The sequence below is a fragment of the Penicillium daleae genome (assembly GCF_028827525.1).
Source record: "Penicillium daleae strain IBT 16125 chromosome Unknown utg000007l_segment0_segment0, whole genome shotgun sequence".
NCBI lineage: Eukaryota > Fungi > Ascomycota > Eurotiomycetes > Eurotiales > Aspergillaceae > Penicillium > Penicillium daleae.
The window spans coordinates 2,219,697-2,245,964 of record NW_026623155.1 but is presented as its reverse complement, the minus strand read 5'-3'; the positions used below and the strand labels follow the sequence as shown (position 1 = coordinate 2,245,964).

At 51.1% G+C, this 26,268-nt stretch overlaps 8 protein-coding genes across 8 annotated transcripts; 5 read left to right on the top strand and 3 right to left on the bottom strand.

The window, feature by feature from the left end:
* Positions 1-541: 541 nt before the first annotated feature.
* N7458_007978 (uncharacterized protein) lies at positions 542-2,494 on the bottom strand (the record flags this gene model as incomplete). Its single annotated transcript, XM_056911360.1, has 1 exon — positions 542-2,494. One exon carries the CDS (start codon positions 2,492-2,494, stop codon positions 542-544), a length of 1,953 nt encoding a protein of 650 aa, XP_056764186.1.
* Positions 2,495-4,649: 2,155 nt separating this feature from the next.
* Positions 4,650-7,842, top strand: N7458_007977 (putative serine/threonine protein kinase; the record flags this gene model as incomplete). Its single annotated transcript, XM_056911359.1, has 5 exons — positions 4,650-4,727; positions 4,781-5,555; positions 5,615-5,712; positions 5,775-6,918; positions 6,971-7,842. 5 exons carry the CDS (start codon positions 4,650-4,652, stop codon positions 7,840-7,842), a joined length of 2,967 nt encoding a protein of 988 aa, XP_056764185.1.
* Positions 7,843-8,316: 474 nt separating this feature from the next.
* On the bottom strand, positions 8,317-9,413 carry N7458_007976 (Oxidoreductase andH; the record flags this gene model as incomplete). Its single annotated transcript, XM_056911358.1, has 3 exons — positions 8,317-8,532; positions 8,736-8,986; positions 9,062-9,413. 3 exons carry the CDS (start codon positions 9,411-9,413, stop codon positions 8,317-8,319), a joined length of 819 nt encoding a protein of 272 aa, XP_056764184.1.
* A 902-nt stretch (positions 9,414-10,315) lies between these two features.
* nut2 (mediator complex subunit NUT2) lies at positions 10,316-11,084 on the top strand (the record flags this gene model as incomplete). The annotated part of the gene is made up of 3 exons (XM_056911357.1): positions 10,316-10,346; positions 10,402-10,498; positions 10,685-11,084. The coding sequence occupies 3 exons, from the start codon at positions 10,316-10,318 to the stop codon at positions 11,082-11,084; spliced, it is 528 nt and encodes a 175-aa protein (XP_056764183.1).
* Positions 11,085-13,998: 2,914 nt separating this feature from the next.
* On the top strand, positions 13,999-15,096 carry N7458_007974 (uncharacterized protein; the record flags this gene model as incomplete). The annotated part of the gene is made up of 1 exon (XM_056911356.1): positions 13,999-15,096. One exon carries the CDS (start codon positions 13,999-14,001, stop codon positions 15,094-15,096), a length of 1,098 nt encoding a protein of 365 aa, XP_056764182.1.
* An 880-nt stretch (positions 15,097-15,976) lies between these two features.
* N7458_007973 (uncharacterized protein) lies at positions 15,977-18,525 on the top strand (the record flags this gene model as incomplete). The annotated part of the gene is made up of 6 exons (XM_056911355.1): positions 15,977-16,045; positions 16,091-17,040; positions 17,102-17,171; positions 17,237-17,325; positions 17,381-17,559; positions 17,618-18,525. Coding segments are annotated over 6 exons (2,265 nt in total), but the record flags the coding sequence as incomplete, so codon positions are not given.
* A 790-nt stretch (positions 18,526-19,315) lies between these two features.
* On the bottom strand, positions 19,316-20,711 carry N7458_007972 (epoxide hydrolase family protein; the record flags this gene model as incomplete). Its single annotated transcript, XM_056911354.1, has 4 exons — positions 19,316-19,417; positions 19,475-19,751; positions 19,802-19,991; positions 20,063-20,711. 4 exons carry the CDS (start codon positions 20,709-20,711, stop codon positions 19,316-19,318), a joined length of 1,218 nt encoding a protein of 405 aa, XP_056764180.1.
* Positions 20,712-23,256: 2,545 nt separating this feature from the next.
* Positions 23,257-25,530, top strand: N7458_007971 (fungal specific transcription factor domain-containing protein; the record flags this gene model as incomplete). The annotated part of the gene is made up of 1 exon (XM_056911353.1): positions 23,257-25,530. One exon carries the CDS (start codon positions 23,257-23,259, stop codon positions 25,528-25,530), a length of 2,274 nt encoding a protein of 757 aa, XP_056764179.1.
* Positions 25,531-26,268: the final 738 nt, after the last annotated feature.

Genomic DNA, 26,268 nt, shown 5'->3' with positions numbered 1-26,268 from the left:
ACTTGCCGCTAATGCGGTCGACGACATTATTGGCGCTTAGGAAGGAATTCCGGATTCGATAGGATCTTGCATCTAGCCATGAGAGACATCCACAGTGACTACCAGTAACGGAATAATACCTACGATGGAGCTAGGTATCCAGGATCAGAAGCAAGTTCGCAAATACACCTCGAAAAACATTGATGCTATGTCCGTCTCCAACGACACCTCAAAATCCACATGCAGATCAACTATACTTCAACCGTGACATAACAACCTACAAACACAAACAAACAGGTATGTAGGGGGGAATCTCGAAACTATATGGTGGGGGGCATGGCAAGAAACGAATGAATGTACTGTAGATAAAGAGGAAGAGTATGCAGCAAACTCCGCCGCTAATGAGGAAAAGAAACCAAGTCGAGACGCTGATCGAGAAAGCAGCAACATGAGGTCTGACAAGGGTGGATATAAAGATGCTCAGTCCATCATACGGTTTCAGCTTCTGTACAGAGTGGAGCCGTGTAGCGCAAGCTGTTAAAAGATGACCATGGAAATATCTTCAAGTATAGCCCAGATTGTTGAGAACAGTCTTGCAGTCCGGAGCCGGCAGGGCAGAAACACCCAGAGCCCGGACGAGAGCACCACCACGGAGGCGCTGAAGGCCGATAGCAACCTTCCAAGCTTCAGTGTCTTGCAGCACAAAGACGTATCGCTTGCCCTCTTGATCCCGCAAACTAGCGCGGAGAACATGAAGACCGCGGAACTCAGCCCCAGCACTCGGAGAGGCCAAGCGGCAGGTATTTTTGCAGACTTTGAGAAGACTGGCGGTGAACGCGTCGGACTCCTCGTTGGTAGGTACTGAGTGTGCGGCGCCGCTGCGACGGAAGGAGAATGGATTGCCGGAGGCTTGTTGCTTGGAGCCCTGTGGTGTTCCCATCTGAGGACACCACACCTCTGCCATTTTCAGGGTCCAGGCTTTGACGTCCCATTCCCGCTGTCCAACGCCCCGAAGGTCGTCGTCCACGAATAGGCCTTCGGTGGTGATGCGCAGTACGAGGCCGTCAGTAACCATCCCCTGCCCGGAAACTAGCTGGGCCACCGGCGTCTTCATGAACGCGTTGGTGAACTGGTAGACACCCAGAATCACGATCTTATCTGGATCCTTGGTGGAATAAGTGCCGCGGTGCGACGGAGGAGGCGTGGTTCGTGCTGTCGACTGAGAGGGGGCATAGGAAGACTCGGAATATGCTGATGACCCGGATGCTTGCCCATACGGTCGTCGCGGACGATCGTAGGGCCGAAAGGAATAGGCATCATCTTCCTCAATAGTTGTCTTAGCCGTTGGGAAGGGCGGTTTCTTAGGCGAGGGAGTCCGAGGTGCGCTGGTTGCGCTTCCAGCCTTGGGCGGCGTCTCTTTCTCCTTCTTGCTCTCCTGCGCCTTCTTCTCAGCATACCTCTTGGCTGCCGCTTCTTTGAGCGCAGCAAATTTGGCCATGGCCTCTTTCTGGGCTGCGGCCTTTTCTGCAGCAGCTTTCTCTGCAGCCTCCTTTGCAGCCTTCTCCTTGGCTTCGGCTTCACGGCGCTCGGCTTCAGCTTTGGCTTCAGCAGCGGCCTTTTCGAGTTTCACGCGAGCTTCGGCAGCTTCCTTTTCTGCCCGTTCGCGGGCTTCCTTCTCTGCCTTCTCTCTGGCAGCAGCCATCTCACGCTCGAGCTGTTCACGGCGCTCTTTCAACTCCTTCTCCATCGCTTCTCTTTCCCGTTTCCTCTCCTTTTCCTTTGCTTCAGCTTCTCGCTTGCGCCTAAACTCCTCCATCTTGCGGCGCAGCTCCTCCTTGCGCTTCGTCTCTTCCCGCGCCTTTTCCCATTCGTCGCCATTGGGACCGTGATTGTTATGGTCGGACTTGGGAGGAGCTCCAGGGTCTGGCCCGGCACCACGTTGATTGCCAGCATACTGGTTGCCTCGGTTTGGTCCACCTCCAAAGTTTCCTCCCTGCTGTCCTTGTTGACCCGGGCCACCATTGCCTCCATGTGGCTGGTGCTGCTGCCCAGGCCCATTTCCGTAGTCGGCTCCTGAAGATTGACCCTGCGAATTCTGCCCGCCAGAGCCCCCGAAAGACCCAAAGCCACGACCAAATCGCTTGCCACCGTTGGCACTACCATTGGACTGGGACATGCCAAAGGCCCAACCAGCCACTCCAACTCCAAGCGCAATCACTACCATCCCAATGTTGTTATTGCTAGCCATGACTGCGACCCACCATGTCTTTACGAACGGCGCGACCATAGACCAGATCAAGACCACGGACAGGGTACTTGCGGCGCCCGCAATGAAGCTATTTCGGTGGCATTTTAGCGACGGGAGGTAGAGGAATCCGGAACCAGCAGAGTGAGGTGGGACAATGAAGATATCGTAGTTGCCAGGCGGCATGTCGGAGGCCTTGCGATATTCGCCCTCGGTGGTATGAGGGTTTTCGCCGTGAGGCGGCGGTGGCGGCGGCGGTGGTCCATCCATCGCGACTGGCGCGTATCAAAGTCTGGCGGCAGTTTAGATGCGATCGTGATCGAATTGTCGGCTCAATCGATCAGAACCGTTGGATCCGCGATATTTTCCTGCGCCGGTAATTCCTCTCTCTCAAACACCTCAGTATATATCCTCGGCGGGGCCAGTAGCCAGACTGGTCGTCCCACTATCTCGATGCGATGGCCTGATCAAACCCCTAGTTGGATCGATTTTCAGAGTTGATGCGAATCGATAGCCAGGTCATGTTCGTCGAGGTGGGAGATCTGCACTGAGGCCCGAGGCCACTCAGTGCTCGGGGAGCCGTTTCGATGGCAAGCGATAAATTAAACCAGCAAAGAATATATAGCCGGTAATGAACCACCTGTTTCCAGCGCCGAACTGGAGGGTGATCCAAAGAATTGGGGCGAGGCAGCGGAGAAGTGAAAAAGGTTGCTATGGGGGTCGAGTGGGTTGTTTAGGAGAAGTGGGAGCCGCTAAGGATCGGCGGCTCCATGCAGTGAAGACGTGGCCATCACACACGGCAAAAACAAATGGAACCAATAAATCCCCCGCCTGCTGGCGGCTTTCAAACCATCAGATTCTTCTAATGGGAATCTGATCTGTTCAGCAATGTGGAATTCCTCGGACTTGCCACGCGATGGTAGGCCTCGTTATTAGTGGATGAACCAGTGGTACAGCATCGAGGGATGCTACTGTTGGATGGACTGTCTAGATTGTCTACAGTTGGTCCTTGCTTGAGCCAAGACCGCGTCGATGAATGTGGACATGGTAGCAGGGGTAATTACAGAGATAGAGATTATCTTGCAGGACATCTGCTGATATCTTTATTTGATGTCTTCTTCAGTAGTTTTGAGGGATTGACTCGGTATACTTTTCAGTGGAAGCCAACAAAGTATTTGTTTTGGTTTTGCCACTTTGGGAAGAGTGACGCTTACGTCATTCCTCTTTATTGCGGCCTGATGGTTGTGGCTGCCTCAGGCATACAAAGGCCAAAACCTCTCTGTTGCTGGGAACAACACGGGGACAACAAGCCACGAGGATGACTCTCTGAGGGTGTCAAAAGTGCAGAGAAGAATAAATCTTGCGTTCTACAGATTGGCTGGCTTTCCATGATATATCTCGAAGTCGCCTTTGGGTCTTCAGTTGGGTTGTGCTATGCCTCATGGATATCAACTATGAACCCCCCATGTGCGACATGCAGGAACATCCAGATCTCCAGTGAGCTGTAACCTGTAAGACCAAGCAGTATCGTACCGCAGCGTATGTTGCCGAGGGACAGAATAGCGAACTGGGTCGATATTGCGGTCAAGCGGTTGGGGAAGGATAGTTCGACCGCAGTGGGTCCGTCTGATACTGGTGGTCAACAGTAATCCTGCCGGAGTATGTCCGTCATCGTGAACGATGGGAGAGGCAAAGTCACGTTCAATGCCATGCAGAGTGACCAACGTGATCAATTCAGTCATAGAGAGATTCCCAAAGACATCTGTTACGAGATTAGCAGCCACTGTAGATCTCATGGTCGAGTGTTGGCGCCATCAACAGTAAGACGTGGTCCCATGATCGGAGCAGACGATGCGGGACCCTGATCAAGCCCAGACAGCCAGACGAGGCGGGCGTCCACAAGCCAAGGCCCACAATATAGAGTCATGTCCAGGTGTCACCGCTCTCTGTCATGACAAAAGAAACGTGTGTTTCCATCGGATGGGCAAAAAGCAGCAGTGCATGACGGTAGTAGAGTACAGTCGATGCCGAAGTCCGCCAGAAACCTGCCTGAGGAACGTGACCTGCCGCCGATGATTGGATGGTGTTCCCCTCGAGATACCATCGCTCTCTGGTTCTCCTCTTACGCTTGGGATCGCCCATCTCTCCAACTTCCTTGGAATTAGGGAACTCTCTCGTCTCGTTGACTTCGCTTACCTATTGCGGTAGTCAGGTACTACCCCCTCAGTCCTCAATTTACTCCGCCCTCCCCGCCAGCCTGTCCTCTTGGCCCCATTCCCAGGCATCCATCACCTCCTCCGTGTTCCCTTCTCCTATGCCGCGTCGATAGCCTCCAGGGCCCGAATTTCCTCCTCTTCCTCCCCTTCCTCCTCCTTCCCCCTCCTCCCTCAACTCCTTCTGCCCTACCAGGGCAGTTCAGACCACCATGTCTGCCTACCAATCTCCTTCCCACCCCAAGCAGGGCCACGCTGCGGTCCCGCGACAGTTCCCCGCGTTCAACCCGGTCGCCGCTGTCACGGCCCCCGCGGGGACCTTTCTCCCGGGACCAAGGTCCAGGTCGGCAGTCATCGCGTGGTGGTGGAAAAATACCTGTCCGAGGGTGGCTTCGCTCACGTTTACGTGGTGCGGCTGTCACACCCGATCAATGGCACGGATACCGCTGTGCTGAAGCGGGTGGCCGTCCCCGACAAGTCGGCTCTGGCCAACATGCGCACCGAGGTAGAGACCATGAAGAAGCTCAAGGGACACCGGCATATTGTCAGATATATCGATTCGCATGCTTCGCAGTTGCAAGGAGGCGGATACGAAGTTTTCCTGCTCATGGAGTATTGCGGGGGCGGTGGTTTGATTGACTTTATGAACACGCGGCTCCAGAACCGGTTGACGGAATCTGAGATTGTCAAGATCTTCTCGGACGTGGCTGAGGGAGTGGCGTGCATGCACTACCTTAAGCCGCCCCTGCTCCATCGAGATCTCAAGGTAGAGAACGTGCTGATCTCGCGCTCTCAAGGCTCGACCATCTATAAGCTGTGCGACTTTGGATCCTCGGCACCTCCCCGTCCAGCTGCTACATCAGCTGCTGAAGGCCGCTTGATTGAAGACGATGTGCAGCGGCACACGACAATGCAGTACCGCAGCCCGGAGATGATTGATGTTTACCGAAAGCAACCAATTGACGAGAAGAGCGACATCTGGGCGCTGGGCGTGTTCTTGTACAAATTATGTTACTATACGACTCCGTTCGAAGAGGTTGGGCAGATGGCCATCCTCAACGCGAGTTACAAATTCCCCGCATACCCTCAGTTCTCAGACCGGTTGAAGATGTTGATTGGTAAGATTTCCAAAATGGGAGAAGGAGAATCATCATGATTGACTGAAGTCCTGGAATAGCCATCATGCTCAAAGAGAATCCACAAAAGCGTCCGAATATATACGAGGTGGTCAAGGAGGTTTGCGACATGCAGAAGAAGGAAGTGCCCATCCGCGATGTTCGTTCTCCCCTGTGTGATCCCAATAACTGGACCAAATTTCCTGACCATTAACCATTTAGATCTACTCCAATCGATCTCTCTCCGAAGCGCGGCGGAATCAAGAACTCCCCCCAACGCCAACGGAAGCACCTGCAGTGGGCGCCACGTTCTCGCCTCCTATGCAAGAGACTGAGATCATTCCCGAGATCGCACCTATGCGAAGAGGCCGGCCTGGAAAGCCTCAATCATCTACACATAGCTCTGCCAAACCAAGCCCTTCTCCATACCGAGGTGGCTCCAAGGCTTCATCTCACGACCCCTTTGCGGCACTGGACGGAGGTCCAAAGAAGAATCCGGATGAGCTGTCGAATCGATTCCCTACACTGGACCAGTTCGATATTCTGCACGAGAAGGGAGACAAGTTTGAGTTTGAGCCAACAGTGAAGGAAACCAAGTCCGAGGACGAGGACCTTTCGCAGAGACTCACCAATGCGTTGGCTGATGATGCGTTTGCACGACAGCCCTCTCCAGAGCGACAAGCGCCTCCTGCAGATCGGCGATCGCAGATTTCTCCAGTCCGTTCACAGAAGCCTCAAGAAGTGGCTACTCGGCAACAAGCTCCACTGTACCAGCCCACTCCTAAGCGGCCTGCAATGGTCTCTACGGGCACGATGACCTCTCCATCTCAGACACCCCGTCTGCAAGAACCGAAGATTTCCAACCGACCAATCTACCGCTTCCCACCTCCTGAGCATGAGCGAAGACCCTCCAGCCAGCCCTGGACCGAGGAGGAACAAAAACGCTCTAGGTACAAGGCTCCATCGCCGCCGTCAGCCAGTTTGAGACCAGCAGCCAGCCCGCGGCTATCTTCTGATCGTTTATCCCATCAGTCCAATTCCGCACGCCCCTCCATGGAGATCCTACGACGGCCATCTGGCTTGGAGGCAACTGATCCAGTCGGTCGGTCCAAGTCTGCTATCGCGAAAGCGCGCCCTGTTTCGGTTCAGGCTTCATCTCGTTATGACCTCCCGCATGACTCGGAGACGTCACGTTCCTCCTTGGATCTCCCGCATATGCAATATGAAGGCGGTGCTCCTCTCCGACCAGTGCGCACAGAGATTGATCGGGACTATGAGCGAGCCAACATCTCCTCCGATGTGGACTATCTACGAGCGAAAGAAGAAGAGGAAAGCAACCGCAAGCGAGAAAAACGGTCCAGCAGCGGTGCTAAGCATGCCAAGCGAGGAAGCTTGTCTTCTTTGTCACTCTCTGGAAGCAAGACTTTGTTTGCTGGCCGTTTCGGCGAAGCGTTCCGCCGTTTCGAAAGCACAAACCAGGAAAAGGCTTCCCCCAACGGCGGAAGAATATCCTCAGCACCACAAGGCTTTGACCAATGATTCGGACGCTTTGGACTCGCCACCAAATGAGGGCCTGTCGTCATATGAAGACGACGTGTTGGAAGATGTGGACCGCGATGATATCTCCCCGGAAATGCGCCGCGAGCTCGAGCGCCGCCGCCTCTCTCAGGAAGAGAAACGCGTTGCTAATGCTGCTGCAGAGTATAGGCGCCGGGTCGCCGAGGGTGATGGAAGCAGTCAGCATCGATCTCGCGCGATTCTGAACCGGGTGCAGACTTTCATTGGCGAATCCAACAAATCCCATGTGGCTCCCAAGACTGCAACCGGGTATGGGAAGTACACCGATGGTAATGCTTTGCAGGCAAAGCAAGGTGGCAGTGACAACAAACTCCCATCACCGAACACAGTCCCCATCTCGCGTAACCCCGGTCCCATTTACGGTGCTCGTGAAGGAACCACGGCGCCTCCAGACCGCCGCGAGGGTGCCAGTGCTCCTGCGGGTCTGCCCCAGTCTGCCACCTCCAATTCTGCTGGATACCCAGCTGCTCGTCAGTCGTCACGACCTACGGCCCCGCCGAAGCCAAAGAATCTGCGTGTCGGCGGACAGGACTCATCCCGGCCTAGCACCAGCCAAGACCACAGCCCCTCCGTCCAGGCGACACCGACGAGTCCTGGAGGAGAAGATTGGGAAGCTAACTTCAGCCGGCGGTTCCCGAGTCTGTCTGGTCTAGAGATGGAGACGGAGATTGAGGTTCCGAAATACCCTAAGCTTAGAACCCGGGAGGTTTAGAAGGCGTGTACGGCTTTTCGGTATTGATAGATGTGATTTGTGTTTGGTTCGATATGTCGCGGTTCTTTAGCGTGTTTCTCCCAGGTTTGACTGTTTGCCTGCTGGGAGTGTATGATGTCTTGAGGCGATGCATATAGAGAGAAGTGACATAATATTCATTCGAGCAGAGCTTTTGTCCAGATATCCTGTAGGATTCGTATTGTTTCAAGTAATGGGAAATGGACGACCCAGGTTTGATCTCGACTAGCTACGTGCAAGATACTAATGAACCCAGAATCTTCATCATATTATTCTGTACATCTACCAGGGACTTGGGGTGCCACCGATTACATTGGTCTCCGCTATCTTGCCCAAGTATCTGCTCTGCTCCTCACCTCAATCTCTCTCTCTCTCTCTCTCTCTCTCTCTCTCTCTCTCTCTCTCTCTCTAGTTTGAGATTTGCAGTATCTGCTGTTACACGAGACCTAAACACTCTCACTGAATCCCCGCCTTTCCAGTCACCCTAGAGAATTCACTCTGCAAATGCTCCCATATCTTCTGCGTTCCGTCGTTTCTGAGCCCATCCAAAACCTTTTGTACTTCTTGACCACCACTTTCACACACCTCATCCACAATATAAACACCACTTCCCACAACCCCATCACTACCAACAGCAACCTCCGCCCCATCTGACAAGGTATTCCCCTTTCCCTGTGTCTTCGAGGCAAACCTGGAACTAGTCGCCAAAAAGCAATGCCTCTCCCCCGTCTCATCAAGAGAAATATACTCTTTCGTAGAGAATAGACCGGTAAACCAAAACACCGATCTCATGAACCCCCCCCCCCCGTAGCCCCTTTCATCGACTTTGCAAGCGGCGTAGCCACGAATCCGGGGTAATTGTGCACGAAGCTTACCCCGGGCGCTCGTTTAGCAAAATATTCAAGTGTAAGGGTGATCATTGAGCAGAGATGGCCTCGAGCTTTCCAGGGAAGGACTCTTCTGCCTGGAATGTCGTTGGGATTGATAGGTCCTTCTTTTGTGCCAGCTAGCACGATGACTACTCGGCTGAGTGAGGAGCGTTGGAGGAGGGGGAGTAAGTTGGTGATGAACCGCATTCGGGAGTAGTAGCTTAGTGCCATGACAAGTGGTAGTTTTTCAGATGTTTCTATCTTTCAATCAGTAAAGTAGTTTGTGAATCGGCATCCTGGGCTTATGCCCTATCGTGAATCGTTCACAGTACCTGTACTAATGTCCAGAGTACCCTGACTCTGAAAGAGGACATCAACCTTCGTCTCCTTTGCTTGTATTGACTCGCAAACCTCGTCTACGACGCTGAGTAGACTTGCGTCGGCTTTGATGAATTCGTATTGACCATCTGGATTGATTTGTTTCAACTGGGGTAGAATTTCATCCGCGGCGCGTTGTGAGCGTCCGATGAAGTATAGTCGTGGTTGTCGGGTATATTGTGCAAGTTTCAGGACTGCTGCTTTCCCGATTCCGCTGGTTGCGCCGACGAACACGCCCACTAGACCCAGTGGAAGGGTTTTGGAAAGGATGGCATTGGATGATTGAACCGCGGATAAAGCAACCATATTGTAGCAAGTGGTGTCAACAAAAAGGCTTGAGATATAACGATGCTTGTCTATGGCTGGTTACTAGAGACTCGATTCCAATTTGCACCTGATATCAAAGAAAGCACTGCTAAGTGCTTACATTTATAGTATCCTACAAAGGATCGAGATGTTAGACGGGCAGACGATAATCGATCTCAAGTAGAGAGTCTTATACTACGTCATAGCATCTGATTGGCCCATCGCCTTGATCGGCGATGTGTCCTTCGAGCAGTGGAATCGATCGCTCGAATGCTTGTCCTGAGCCCGAGCCGCAGCTAGAACGTGGTTAACTTATCGTTGAGAGTTCGAGTCGGGCGGGTAATTGGCCCGACTTGGTGAGGTCTAATAGAAGCAAGGGAAGGAGAATTGAAAGTTCATGGTTGCTTCGATTTATCTAGACCCGAACAGGTATATGCAGCCTTCATGAACCATGTAAGTCTAGATGTTTGAACTTGATGTCATTAGTTCCACATAAGAGGAGAGGTTTTAATCGAATAACTGGTCTTTATTTCTGGTTAATCTTATCCAGATTTTAGAGCTTTAGTGGGGAGTCATTTGATGTTGTTCGTTCTACACTGTACTTGGCGTGCTGTAGCTCTCGCTATGTATTATCAGTCATCTGGGCCGAACATGCCCTGCTTGAGGAGATCCAGGCAGCTCTGATTATTCCCAGCAGCAGTAACTCACCTACTAAGAGCTTGATCTCACATATTTTAAACAGAGACGCCTCATCTTTCTCTCTTCACTTGTGCACTTCACCATCTTCATCTTCCCCACCAAATACCTCTTTAGCCGCCACCTCACCGCCTTTCCCCACCGCGTTCCATCTCCAAACTCCTTCGTCGCAACCCCAACTGGAAAGAGAATCAACTTCAACAATCATGGCGCCCGTAATGCTGAAGACGGTCGATGGTCAGTGCTGAAATGAACCACAGAAGTGATCACCATGCTAACTAGCGGGTCGCAGACGACATCCGAGACGTCATCCAGCACCTCTTCGAAATCCAGTCGGCCGTCCACGGCTACCTAGGCCCAGAGACACAGCAAGAGCTGGTCCGGAAGATGTACGTGTGAACTCCAGCTACCAGGTCCTTCCCCAAGTACATCTGTCCTCTTCTACAGAGAATGGAAATTTTGGAAAACTCAAGCTCTGCTTTACAAGATCCAGCGAAAACCATACGATCAGGACATCAAAAGATCATGCCAAAGACACCAAGCTAACCAAATTCCCTTCTCTTCTCCCCACACAGCAAAAACCTCACCCTCTCTCTCTCAACCCTCTCAACACACACTACCCTCCCACCCAACGCCTCCGAAACAATCACCCCGAACACAACCGACCCCTCCAACCCCCCACTCGCCAGCATCCAACTCCCACCGGAGATAATCGAGTATGTCGACGCGGCGCGCAACCCGGACATATACACGCGCGAGTTTGTGGAGCTGGTGCAGCGCGGGAATCAGGATCTGAAGGGAAAGCGGGAGGCCTTTGCCGATTTCCGGGATGTCCTGGCGAGGGAGATGCGGAGTGCTATGCCGGAGTGTCGGGGGGAGGTGGATCGGGTTATGGCTATGACAGGGGGAAAGGCTGGAGATGGAGGTGGAGGTGGAGGTGGGCTTGAGGATCGGATGGATGGGACTGCGAACTGATCCTCTTTGCTTCTTTCCTACGGTCTGACCCCCGTTCTTGGATGGTCGTGGTGATTTGCTACAAGGTTAGCGGGTTCGATGGGGCTTGCGATTGAGGCGTCATGGTTGCGGGATGTCAATTGATCGTGATTATGGGCTTTGACTTTGTGGGGATTCGAATTTCCACCTTAGAGTGCGCGTCGAGTCTGGCCCCTGGTCCCTATGTTGGGTGCGTTACTCCTTTCGGAGTCGTCTGCGATGGCTGGACCGGGCGATCCTGGTTCTTGGCCTTCAGGGGTCTTCCCGGGCTCATTCATAACAATGAGTTCCCTGGCCGCCTAACAACTGGGGAGATCAGGATTTTCCCGGGGAGTTACGGGACTCGAGGACCCGCGGAGGAGGCTTTGGGAGAGCGATTTTAGTCCTACTTTTCTAGATTCCGGCATTTGTTTCAAGCGAAGGCGTTGGGGCGTTTAGGGATATCATTTACACTCGTGAATTGAAAGGGCCAGACTAGGTTAGACTCGTAACCATATGGATTGCGCACTCTGGAGTCTGAACGGTGGATTATGTTCACCGCGGTAATTGAGGGAGTATCCATGCATTCTTCTGCTTGAGGGTATCGCCATTTCTTGGGGGCTGGACACTGTTCTCCATACAAGACATGCTTATAAACATAGAACATAGTGTATTGTATGATTATAATTAGTTAGACGTGCATATGTAGTCAGCTGTTTCAATGGGTTGCACAGGATCAATTGCCTTGCCGAGGTCCCCATATTCTCCCCATCCACCACTAGAATGGAGCTGGAGCTGGAGCTGGAGCTGGAGCTCAGGTGGAGGCCACGACCCATAAACGGTATTTAAAAGGAGGGGCTATCAGATCAACTGACTTGTCCATATGGTTAGTACGTTGATGATTACTGTCAGTCGTACGTTGTATTATAGACACGTCGATGTACACCTTCTCAGAGCCTCCAGTTCTTGCCCGCCCCCGAATGGTGTTAGTCCCTACCCTGTACTCCATAGCCCATCATTTCATCAATGGCACGCCTAACACGAAGTCACTGGCCGTGCCCAGCACACCGCGCTTGCTTCCCGCTCATGTCTAACTCGCTGGTGGCTGTGATGCTACGTGCAGAAGGTGGGGCCGCCTGCTTGGCCCCCAGATTGTAGATACTACTATGTACTCCGTACTGTATGTACTATGCTAGAGGGAAGGCCTAATAATAATAATTGAAGATCATATTCGAGATCCTCATACCGAGTGGATAGAGTGAGAATGATCACTGGAGGCCAGCTGGCATGGGAAGTTGTTTTATTGTTGAAGCAGCCAATTACTTACTTACTTACCTTACAGAATAGGAGATGATTTACCAAGGCACCTTCAATCGTAGACCAGGATCTGAACTGGTTTAGAATGTCAATGATCAACAATATGATGCATCATGCGATAGAGAGGCTCTGCTCGGAGACCTCCTCCACTTCCACCCGGCGATAATCCTCTACTCTACGGAGTGTTCATACTGATGTAGGACTCGGACAGACAGCAATGTCCGCCAGCAACAGGCCTGATTTCTGCCCTTCCTCGTGTGAGCATGAGCCTGCCAAGTGCCTCCATTAACAACCTTGAGGGAAAAGCGATCAGCGGGCCCGACCGCTTGGACGAGGCGCGCGCCCCCGCTTCCTCAGGTCCAACCAACCCGAGGAAAATAGCCTGTAGCAAGAGCAGTATTAGCCTATGCGTATGGGATGGGAGACGCGTTGCGCTAGGCTGGGCAAAAGTAAGCGACTCAGTAGCGTATGGATCAAGTTACGTTCGCTGTTTTTTTCCTGAATCGAGGGGGCCGTGAAATTAACTGACGCCTCGCTACGACGCTCATCAGTAGGCGACCCCAGCATTACGGAGGACGGGGGTAAGGCTATGTATGGGTGGCGGTGTACAGACAGCCTAGTTTACCACCCGGCGTGTCTGGTTCTGGGGATGTTTGTCCAGGTCTATCGCTGTTCATTTTGAATTATCTAGTCTTTTCCTATGGGGAGTATGAGGATACTGCTTCTACTCTACTCCGTGATATCCAGGACCGAGTCCATACTGGATCCTGTCAAAGGATGTACTTCGGTACGGAGGAGACTCCGGGGGATTTCTGGAGTAACCACTCAACTCTAAAGTTCCGTCAATCTCCCCTGACCCACTCCTGGTTCCGAGGGAAATGGGCTGAGACAGTCCTGACCATGTTGCGAGGTTCTCGGATTGTTACTGAGTCTCATAATAATACTCAGTCGTATCAAACAATAGAAGAGTGAATGCCCCTGTGATTTGTCGTATTACAATCAGATAGAACATCATGCAATCATCTTATTTCTCGGTCAAGTGCAGGGACCCGGTCCTGCGCCCACCGCCCATCGTTGTGTACAGTACAATACTTGCTTGCCTCGAATGGGACTAGTACTAGCTCATCCCTTCTCCATCCCTCCTTCATGACTGAACCCGATCTGCTTTTGTCCGGGGTATTTGGGCCTGCTCGTCCCCCTCCTTGGCCCTAGCGCTGACGGTTCGCGGGTCATTCCCGTTCACTATTTCCCTCCAGCAGTTATCGACCCTCTATTCTCCCCCATCATCGTGGATCAATCTCAGTTGGGAACACATTATTACCCACTGGATGACCTTCCCCTCGACCTGTTCCCTAATCTGGACGGAGGAGATCAAACCTTCGAGTCCGCCCTTCTTCCTCACCTGATCCCTCCGGCGCCGGCCCCCATTGGGATTCCCAGTTCTCTCCCGCCTCGTTCTCGTCTAAATCTTCCCTCTCTTTCCTCGGGCTTCCTCCTTTTCGCTCTCCTCTCCCTCTCTCTCTCCCTCTCCCTTTCCATCCCATCCCCTTCTCTCGTCGCATGCCGATGATGGTGATCCCACCGTAATACACAATCCGCCATGGCCACCAATACCGCTCCCGGGGATGGAATCACCGGCGGCTATACAGGCCAGTCGCTGGGCATGAAAATCGCCATCGCAACTCTCGCCGGCATTACATGGTACAACGCCTTCGAACTGGTCATCCTCATCTTTGTCACTTTCGCAAACTATCGCGGTCTCTACTTCTGGAGTTTACTCGTCTCGTCTGCCGTCGGGCTAATCCCGTATTCGCTGGGCTTTTTGCTCAAGTTCTTCAATCTCACCTCCGCCACATGGTTGCCGGTCACCTTTCTGACCGTGGGTTGGTGGGCAATGGTGACCGGTCAATCATTTGTGCTATATTCCCGCTTGCACCTGGTCCTTGCCAACCAGCGCATCCTCCAGCGCGTGCTGCTCATGATCCTCGTCAATGCGGTCCTCTTGCACATCCCAACCACCGTCCTGACATACGGCACGAACCTCACACCGTCGAGTTCAATCTTGAGCAACTACAAGACCGCTTACAATGTGATGGAAAAGATTCAGATGACGGGATTCTGTGTCCAGGAATTCATCATCTCGGGTCTTTATATCCGAGAAACCGTGCGCATGATTCGCATCGACATGGACCAAGGCAAGCGGAAGATTCAGTACCAGCTACTGGCCATCAACATGATCATCATCATTCTGGATCTGGGCTTACTGGTCGCCGAGTACCGCAATTACTATATCATGGAGACCATGCTCAAGGGTGCGGTCTACAGCATCAAGCTGAAGCTGGAATTCGCCGTCCTCGGAAAACTTATCCATCTGGTCCACAATCATGTCTGGAAACCCGAATCCTTCTCCCCACGCGATCTCCCTGATTTCGTCGATGCGACCCGTGTCACCACCGACCTGACCCACGCCGCACCAGTCCACTCCCACCCAGTCCGTGCCTGGATGGACGACGATATTTCCATTGCCATGTTTGAACACTCACCCCCTGCGGATCCGCAAAACGGCCACTCAAAGACCTCCAACTCATGGAGCAGCGACACTCGCATCAACCCGGGATATCCCCATTCTATCGACTTCTCCTACCAGTACCAGCGCAAGTCTGGAAAACTGAGCGAAAAGCCAGAGAAGCCCGGGTGAGGTGGAGAGGGCTCCGCCCGAGTTTTATAATCTCCGTCTTGGATGGTTATTTCCTGGCTTTTATCTTTGATGAATCGCACGGCTTATGAGATACGCCCGTCATTTGAGACTTGATATCCTAAATATCTTTGAACATCTTCCCATTGGATCCGACCTTCCCTGGCCGCTACCTAGAAGGGAATGCCACGCTCCGCAATACGCCTATTGGAAGGCTTGCCGATGTGCGTCGCATCCACTATCGACCGAGCTTGGCCTCCTTCCCTCACGGGCTCACCGGGCTTCACGCTCGGCCATGATCCATCTGCTCCCGAGATCGCAATCTCCGCAGATCCGGCTATTCGTGCGGTAAAAGGGTCGGCAATAATGCGTCACCCGCGCGCAGAAGGAAGCTGGGGAATGTAGATGTCCCTGGCTGCCAGCCAATGGCTGCAAGCCTTTTGGATCTACTTGTATATAGATTGGCCCCTTCTGTACTCTGTACAGGACCAGGCTTTCTTGCCTGGCTATGATGAGCTACATTGACCTATTATCAGAATCTATACAGGATATTTCTATTCATCTGACGTACATCATTCCAATTCCAATGCTTCCTTTGTTCTTTCAACGTTCCTTCAACGTTCCACCAACGTAAGAGGCGCGCGGAGAATTGTCGGGCAGCAGGAAAGTTTGTCCTCCATGTGGGGACGTGCCTTTGGCAGCTCCACATTTTTTCTCACTTTCCCATCCCCGTGGGGGGGCAACCGGCCCACTTTACGCCTATCGACACTACTTCAGGAAGGTCGATATCGCCACTGCAATACCATGACCCCTTGCTTAAATACCACGAGTGCTCGACAATCTGTCTCATCAGGGCAGATTCATCTCAAGAACAACCGGCATCATGAATTACCTCCTGAAGCTGTCGCTGTTTGGCAGCTTCGCGGCTGCCGCAGCTCAGAGTGGCGACGCAGTAAGTGGCGCCATATACTTTCAATAGCATCATCCCGCTCACTAGCTTCCTTTCCCCCAGCGCCTCCACGCCCGCTCTGGCGCTCCCAAATGTAGCAACGCCCCCTCGACACTATCGCTAAGCGATCCGCCCTACGACAACTATTTCTACTCGGACTGCAATGTCGCGGCACAGGCTGTCGTCACGAGCCCGCTACCAGACAGTAATCTCACCCTCATCGGCCCCCGACTGATCGTGGCATGGCCAGCAGGCGATAGCGGCGTATGCGCATACTTTGCGCCGCAGAATGGCGCCAATGGCACACTCTCCATTGAGATGGTCAACTCTACAGCCGGCCAGCCCCTGGGCCCCGTATATACAGCTGGATCGAACACTTCCGCACCTCCCACCGTCGGCGTCCAGGGCGTGTTGCACTTCAATTCTTCCGCAACACTAACCGTCCCTATCCTGGGCAGTATCCGTACCATCCGCGACTTTGTCGAAGGCCCTAGTCTCCTGCAATCCGAGATCCAGGATGCAATCCAGTTCGTCGCGCACAATGATGGCAGCGCCTCGCTGCAGCGTACGTGGCTGGACAATGTCACCACGACAACCCTGACATTCACCCCGTACCAGAACGGCACAAACACCAAAGTGACCGTCTCCAACCGCACACTCGACTTCACAGCCGGTGAATATCTTTTCTCCGCGTCCATGAACTACCCACAACTCACGGCTCTCAAGCCCTCTTCCGTGCTGAACAATGCGTCTAGCGATCTGACCCAGACTATGTCGGGCCAGGTGGCTGCGCTGTCGTTCTTGTCGTACTCGGAGAAATTGCTGGCGGGTGCGTGGCGCTTCTTGACGTACTTTGGACGTGACTCGATGATTTCAGCGCTGCTTTTGGAGCCGGTGCTTAGCTCGGGGAAGGGCAGTGCTATGGAAGCTGTTATTGGGGCGGTGTTGGAGCGGGTGAATCGTACTGATGGGAGTGTTTGTCATGAGGAGACTATTGGGTGAGTTTTGCGATCTGGTACTGAAGTTGAGTATTTGGCTTGGAGATGCTGATTGTTGCAGCGACTATGCTACGTGGACGAACTTGCAGAATAACGTTACCAGCAATGCCATGGTCTGCGACTATAAGATGGTGAGTGTGTAGTTGCAATTCGGGCAATTGTCTATGTGGCTGTGATGAATACTGACTGCGTGCAGATTGATTCGGACTATTATCTCCCCGTCTTGATGCAGAAGTATTTCCTTGACAATCCTGTCGGACAGAAACGAGCTGCGTCTTTCTTCAAGTATTTCAGCACCTTTCTTTTACAGTTTGATAACATGGCTAATGCGGGAAAATAGCACCTCGGCTGGAATGATCAACGCTGAGAATCAGAATCTGACATGGGGCGATCTTGCACTGATCAATGGGGAGCGCATCATGCGTCTTGCTCGTCCTTTTGCCGAGAAGCAAACCAAGGATAACCTCGTTCATCTCAAGGATGGACAGGTCGTTGGAGAATGGAGAGATAGCGAATATGGTAAGCCCAGATCTGTATGCTCGCTTCAGAGGACTATCGCTAACTCACCCTGCAACAGGAATCGGTGGAGGCCGCATCCCATACGACGTAAACACAGCCCTCGTCCCAGCAGCCCTACGCTCCATCGCCGTCCTCGCCCAAAATGGCCTCTACCCCAAGCACAAGCAATGGTCCCACCTCGCCACCATGTACGCACAGATCTGGGAAGACAAGACCCTCGACTACTTCAAGGTGTCGATCCCCCAATCGAAAGCCCAAGACCTAGTCGCATCCTACAAGAACGAATCCTCGTTCCCGGGCCCCGACCAAGCCGCCTCCATCACCGACGACGTTGTCTTCCACGCCCTCTCCCTCGACGGCTACGACAACCTCACCAAAGTAGAGGTCATGAACACGGACGACTGTTTCCGCCACTTCCTCCTCAACACCACCGACGACACCCAACTAACCTCCTTCCTCAACAACTCCGCCACCAACATCCGTCGCACCTTCCCCGCAGGCCTGATGACCTCCGCCGGCATGGTCGTCGCAAACCCAGCCTTCGGCGGAAACCCCGTATACGCGCAGAACTGGACTACAGGCGCGTACCACGGCACGGTGATTTGGTCCTGGCAACTGGCCATGATGGCAAAGGGACTGGAGAGTCAACTTGGCCGTTGCCAACTGACCACCAACTTCTCGGTCTCGCACGGCCACCGTCAACAGAAGCAGGGCAGCAGTGTCGCAGCGATCCCGGCTTTCTGTGCCGATGATTTGGTTTACGGGAACGTCAAGGCGGCGTATAATGAACTTTGGGATACCATTGAGCAGAATGAGAGTCAGCTTTCTGGGGAGGTTTGGTCGTGGGTTTATCGGGATGGTGGCTTCCAGGTTACGCCTTTGGGTGTGTTGCCGGCGCCTGGTGGTGTTTCGCAGACTGGTAAGTCGTTTGCCTTTCCTCCTTCTCCCCTCTGCCTTTGGCTTTTACCGTGTGTTTGGCGACTTGTACTGATTTGATACAGAATCCGATATTCGGCAGTTGTGGTCTTTGGCTTTCCTGGCTGTGACTAGGAATTCGGCTTATAAATAGGTGTCTAGCAGGAAGATGACCACCCATGTACCTAGGTTAGGGTTAAGAGGTATATTTGATGGAGACTGATACTCTGTGCCAACTTTTATGCTGTAATACCCGGACCTGTGAATTACGCGATCCGGTTAGTTTTGCCTTTTTTTAGTTTAGCGCCCCAATACCTCGTTCTGTAAGCTCCGCCTTCTGTTGCGCCGGCATAAAAAAGCTCGCCCTGCCCTTTCGACCTCTTTTCCCTCTCTTACCTTCCCTTCAACTCCTCTATCTTACACTCGTCGCCACCCCCTTTTCTTTCATCTCGCCCCCACCCTTTATGAGGGCGCGGAGTTCATTCGATGCAGTCGTTCGACTTGTACTATCGTATTTCCATCGAGCCCCACCGTGCCTCACCAATCACCATCGGTACCTTGGGCATACGCATTCGGCAGTCAGGGCATTGAAGGGAGAAGAAAACGTCGGAATATGATAAATTAGCATTGTTTACAAATAACGAGACTTCAAAAGGATTAATAGACTTAGGTAGGTAGGAATACACATGAGTTCTACCCGGCGAAAAACAGCAACTGCACTTCAATCTCCATTTAAACGTAACTATTCAATCTAACTATTCGATAGGGCATCACGACAGCATTGAGAAACCCAAATATCGACCAAGCTCCTGGTTCTACTCACAGTCTAAATATCAACAGCCTACTCCACATTCTTCTTGAAAGAATCGCTGACCTTCTCAACGAAAGCCTCAATGTCCTCCAGGAATTCTTCTACTTGTTCTAAGCAGGCAAAATGACCTCCCTGAGTAATTCGATTAGCGATCTCATCGGAGCTCTTACAGACTCAAAAACAACTCACTTTACTATGGCTTTTGTAGAAAACCATGTTGGGATAAACCTCTTGAGCCCAAGCTTGAGGGAACACCACGAGGTCATATGGAAACCATGAGTATCCAAGAGGCTTCTCCTGGGAAACTGGGAAAGGAGTATTTGAGAGGTACCTCATTGCGGCTGTTGCGTGGTACAAACTTGTAGAGAAGGTGCCAGTAAACCAATATAAGGTGACTGTGCCCAAAATGTGATCCAGTGAAAAGGGTTTCCGCGGGTCTGTCCATTCCATCAATTTTTCGCCAATCCTGTATGGTTGTCAGAGAGACCTCGAGCAAGAATTTTGAAAGATAATTACCAAGCTAGCAGTGCAAGTGGGCTAGATGAGATGGCCAAACCAGCCGTCGAGGGACGAGTTCCATGCTCCAGAGCATATGCCATCCCGGTTGGACGCCATTCTTCTGTTCGCTTGAGGTGATGTTTTTCTTCGGGAGTAAGGGAGTCGGAAGAGGGGGATGCTTGACCCGGATCCAGCACAAGCATGTTAACTATGCTTTGTTAGCCACTGTCCAAGTAAAGATTTCTGATCGACGGGGTTGTTGAATATAGGTATACATACGGTGGAAAGCTTTGCATGTCTCGTATTCAGCAGACATGATACGAGCAAGTAAACTTCCGAGATCACCCCCCTGGGCAATATAACCGCCACCAAATCCAAGGTCAATCATCAGTTGATTCATGATGCGTGCGGATCGTTCCAAAGTCATCTCCGTATTTGGGGTACGAGTACCTGATAGTCCGTAATCGGGCAACGATGGCACAATAATATGATAAGGCAAAGTTTCAGGAGTGTACTTGTTGGCTAGTAAATCCATCATTGATAAAAAGTCGGCAAACGAGGATGGAAAGCCGTGCATGCAGATGATGGGAATGGCATCATGTTTAGCTGAAAAGAGCGCAGCAAAATGAATATCGATCTCGCCAACTTCAAAATCTTGAACAGCAATTTTGAAATTAGGGAACTTGTTGACATATTCCTCATGAATGCGCCAATCGAAACTCGTGAGCCATGTTTCTTTCGCCTTGATTAACCATTCACGAGAAACTCCGAACTGGGAGTTGTTTTGTTGATTCCACCAAGTCGCCGGGCCAATCTTCGATAGCTTCAGAAGATTTTTGAATTCAACTACCTCGTTTTCCGGGATATGCAATTCGAAAGGCCGAAGATTGGCTAGACTTTTGGGAGGAACGTTGAATTTAGCAGCCATGGTGAGAACGGTCTTTGATTAAAGTGGGTATTCGTGAGATATCGTAGGATATGGTTAGATAGTAGAACGAGAGATTATTGTCATTTGATCAGGATAATCAAGCTAATTTATATGTGTGGACGCCTAAAAAGAAGTCCCAATATTTGTCCTCCGAGACTATGGACGACTACAGAATTCCTTTACTTTGTTTAACGGCGGACTATCCGTGCCTTTCTGCCCACCCAAAGCGCTTCCCGCTTTGGGTGCGCCCGGTGTTATGGCCATTCCGGTGTTATGGCCAATTTTCATAGAAATCGTCAAATTTACCACCCAACTAGCTAATTATCAATAAAAAAAAGCTCTCCCGCCCGTCTAGCCGCTTCCTCATTAGCAATTGGCCGCTGGATAGATTCCTCCGATCGCTGTGTGGGCTCGTAGCCATAAATCTTCTTGAACTGCTTAGCTAGCTTCCTTTCCTGCTTGGCTAATTCCTCCTTCTTCCTAGTATCAATCGATCGATTCGCATCGCGTGTAGTTAATATACCAGTCTGGCTAAGTGGCTTAACCTGTCGCTTGGTGTATTTTCGACGCACTGGGGCCTGCGCGGCCCTAATACGCTGAATTGTATCCCGCGTTATCGAAAGCTCCTCCGCCATCTCCCGCTGGTACGCTATCAACCTCGATAGATTTCGCTGTATCTTATCTGATAGATCCTCGAGGTGTTTGGTAATCTTCGTCTGGTTCTTATTTAGTGCTTTAATAGATTTTGGAGGGCTATTTTCAACACTAGAAGACGAGAGATTAGGTGGTAGTGGTGATGGTGTATGCGAGCCCTATGAGCGAAGATCTGGTGCGTATAGATCAGGAATCACTAGTTCTTTAGCAAGATCGTCAATAACCTTAGTACTATCAACTAGATAGATTCCGCGATCACTAAAGGATTCGCGGATAATTCGCTGCGTAAACGCCTTCTTGCGAATTAGCCCGATAATCGCGAGGAAATCTGATTTCCTATATGGCTGGCTACCCTAGAAAGCTAGTTTATTATTTATTAAGCGAAATTGCTGCTTATAATTCAAGAAGGGCTTTCTGTTAAGTAGCTAGCAAAGATAGGTTGAATGCGGTACGAATACAAAAGGGATAATCGTATTATCCTCGCAAAGTTGAAGAAATTCGAGTATAAGATACGCGCTATAGCTATCGAATATAAGAACGCACTTTTCGCCCCGTTTCACACGATGAGCTATTAATTGAATAAAATAGCCTAGCCAGGCTAGGGCTAATTTATCAGAAATCTAGCTATTAGGAGAAATAGCCGTTATCGTGTCTGGTAAGAGGGTTTCGCTACCGTAGAACCAGGCCTCTATAAGATTTTTACTAGTTCCCTTGAATATAAAGAGAGGGTCTATCTACTAGCCGTCCGCAGCAATACACTCTAATGCAGTAATATTTTTGCCTTTCTCGGTCTTAGCAAGGTCAGGGCAAGATGATTTAGCACTAATAACGTTTCGTGATCGCCCTTGACTAGGTTGAAACCCGCATTCATCGAAGTTGTATACTAGCCGGGCAGGGACGTTATAGAGGACCCGTTCTAGCTGGTCGTACCAGTGCTGAAGAAGGCCTGTATCTTCCGATTGGATTCGCTTCAGTTCCTTGGTCTTTTGCTTTACAGGGCCTAGGCCAAGGTTTTTTGGTAGGCGCTTTATAAAGCCGTACGCCCAGTTTTTACCAACCTGCCTATCTGGCTGATCTGTTCGCGCTAGTGCGCGATTTGCCCATGCACCTACTACCGCAGGGGTAGGTGGGAGATTCCAGCCATGCATTTAGACTATCCAGCTAATCAAGGCTTTCTCCTGGTATAGCTCTAGGGCGTTTCTCAGCGATTTGGTAGGTGTAGTAGGCGATTTAGCTATTTCGACGCGATTGGCCAAGGTCTTGCGAGCCACGCCGAATTCACGCGCAATCTTAGAAAAATTCGGTTTTTTGCTGGATAAGGCCACTTGGCAGGCCTCGGCCAGGCGAGATTCATCAAAATTGATAGATTTAGGCATCGTTGGTGGTTGAATTAGCTAGTAGAAGGCTACTGGTAGAAAATTGGCCATAACACCGGAATGGCCATAACACCGGGCGCACCCAAACCGGGAAGCGGTTTGGGTGGGCAGTAAGGCACGGATAGTGGGCGGACTCGCGGCGGACGAACAGGATCCAATCAGGCGTTCCATCGGCAGCAGCCTTGTGACGTAGGCGGTGCGGGGCCAAATCTGACTCAAGTTCATCCACCGAGCTTCCGGTCGAACCGCTTTCTGCGTCTTCCATGTTCTTACCTTGTCTATGGCGGGGGAAAACATTTCGGAATAATACCGGTTTTATTCATTTGACTTCTATTTTCTTTTTCTGCCTACATTTCGCTTACCTGGGCGTAGCAGACATAATGTCTCCCTCTCGGTCAGCATTGCGTCCGCAATCTTCAGCCAATGATCGTGATATAGTAGATGATATGCCTGAGTCGAAACGAAGGAAAATAAGGAAAGGGACCCATAGCTGTTGGGAATGCAGACAGCGAAAAATGAAGTGCATTTTCGCCCAACCTACGGACCATACATGTGTTCGCTGTCATCGACGTGGTGTGAAATGTGTTGGCCAAGAATACCCAGAGGAAATCACGGCGTCTTTGGACCGGAGCCTTCAAATTAGCGACCGTATGGCGCGGGTGGAAAATTTACTCGAAGACATCCTCAAGAGAGACTCTATGGGAAGAAGTACCACCGGTCATGAGGAACATAATCAGACAGCAGTCACTTCTGGCGTCAACTCTGGCCCTGCACAAAATGCGGCCCCATTCAAGTCTCCGAAAACGCGTTCCTTCGAAGCAACGGAGCCCCTACAGAAACCCGAAACAGCAGGCTTCGAGATTCTCGATGGTGGCGGTGAGGCCCCAAATTCCGAATCATTTCCACAATTTTCTGTTAAACCTGGCAAGCACGAGAAACTGTCTCAAACCCTGTACGCATCCTTGCCATCGGCAGATGATATCAGGATAATAGTTGAGGCATGTGGCAACACCTCTTCTTTGTTCTACCAGATGCAAATCATACCTTACAGCGACCTGGACAGGACAATGTCTCTCGAGAGCATATTTGCGAGGCCAAGTCCCAGTGCGCATCCTGTTCTAATAGCGAGAAATATGCTTCATGTCGCGACAGCCTTGCAACATCTTCATCCTGATTTCAATAAAAATGGTCGACAGTTATCGGAGCTCCCTAGGGAGATGATGAGGAGATTATCAGCGATTGCTACCAATATCGTTACAACAAATGATGACCTCATGTACTGCATTGAAGGGGTGGACAGCCTGTTAGTAGAAAGTTGGTTTCATACCAATGGCGGAAATCTGCGAAAAGGGTTGGTCACTACTCGGAGAGCTTTGACTATTGCGCAATTGATGGGCTTCCATCGACCAGGAAGGGCAAAATGCAAAGTCGTTGATCCGAAAACGAAGGCTTATCCAGAGTTCATCTGGCACAGAATTACTGCTCTTGAGCGATATCTCTGTCTAACGCTGGGGCTTCCTGAATCAACAAACGATAACAGTATGGTCTCTGAGGAAATACTTCTGAATGATACGCCAATGGGACGTCTTGACCGTATACATTCCGTGGTGACTTCTCGAATACTGCAGCGTAATCAATCGAACTCAAGTCCCAGTGATCTCTCCTCGGTGCAGGAGTTGGACAAAGAGTTGCAAAAAGCTTCAAAAAGCTTTCCAGATAAGTGGTGGCTCATCCCCAACCTAGCCACCGTTGCAGATCAACCAGAGGCGCTGTTCTGGGATATGCGCCGACTCTTTCACCACTTATTTCATTATAACCTCCTCATACAACTTCATTTGCCGTATATGCTCAGCTCTGCAGCTGCTGAAAAGCGATACGGGCCTTCACAGATTATCTGCGTCAATTCTGCACGCGAAATACTCTCACGCTTCACCATGTTCCATAGCTTCAACCGCATTGCCTTCAGCTGTCGCACTATCGACTTTTTTGGCTTAATGGCAGCTATTACCTTACTCATTGTACACATCGATGGACACCAACATGAGTCACCTTCTCTCAATAATCTGCACTGGCAACAGAGCCTTGCAATGCCAACAAATAACCTATTTGCGCACCAAAGACCGAGCGACCGCGCGTTAATAGAAAATATCCTAGATATTATGGACGAAGTCAGCCGAGTGGAGAAAGAGACTATGACTGTTCAGATATCCAGCATTTTGCGGCGTTTGATGACCATCGAGGCTAAAGCCGCGGAAGGACCCACACCTCAGCCTACTGCACAGATTCCAGCAACAGGAGAAATCCCATGTGCTCCAAATAGTAATGAGACTGTCAGGGTGTCAATTCCCCATTTCGGTGTTATCAATATCACCCGGGACGGCATTATATTCAAAGACTCTCCTCAGATTCAGCGAGATATGGCAGACGCTTCACAGCCAAGACTTCAAGTTCCCGTTGGAACCAGTATACAAGATACTCATGTGCGAACTGGAGATAACATGTCTTGCTCTGAGTTACTCCCAGCGGAGACAAATTTCCAGCAGCACGAACCCCTTTCCCACTTTGAAAGCCAAGTTTCTAGTGCTGCCCCTCTTTTTCCAACGGAGCAGACTAGTAGTTCCATTCCTGATGCCATTGACCATCGGACCAATGCATTTCCATCAACTGCTGGGGATAACCACAGCGCCGGGCAGAACGCCGATCTCGCCTTTTTTGACTCCCTCATGAGAGGAATCGGAATAGATGAGAACAATAGCATCGATTGGCTGGCTTGGCTAAATGTGCCTTGACTTCAAACAGTCATCAGTCCTATACTATCTAAAAGAACTCTATATTGACAAACGCCCCGTCGCGGAAAGCAAGCGAGATTATTTAAGCAATTAGGCAATATGCTAATTAGTAATCGCCGTGCATGAAAAATTTGGTTCTAGTGGTGAGTATCAGCATCAAATTCATATCACAGGCATCTATAGGCTAAGAGTCATCTTATCCATCAGCACCCTCCGGTCGACCTTAAATGTGAGGACATCGAGAGACGGGGGAGAAGGAGCATCTTATAAGCGCCCGGCCGGGCAGGGCGAAGAGGGAGGGCGTCTGGATGGCACTGCAGAGGGGAGCCATTTTCGGCGTCGTTTTGGTCGCAAGTGGAATCTAAGGGAATGACTGTTGAAAGAGCGCCAAACACCAGGGCCAGTTGATGATGACTAACGGTGCTTGGTGGGTGCAAAATAGTGATGGTGCTGGATGGCGAGCGGTGAAGCGCCGGCTCGCCCTGCAAAGTACCGGGTGGAAAGGCGGCCGTTTCTGGCGTCAAAAGCCGTCATTTTCGGCGTCGATTTCACAGGTCCTTATATTCTGGATAAAATTCTTGAATCATTCAGTATTTTAGCTTATGGTCGTCTGTTAATAGGATGCTCGAGATAGCGAGTGCGTAGATATCTACCCGAAAGTTCAATATAAAGCCTGATATAACGACGAGTTACACGCATTAGGTACAATTGGAAGATAGCTTTGCCTATAGACGATGA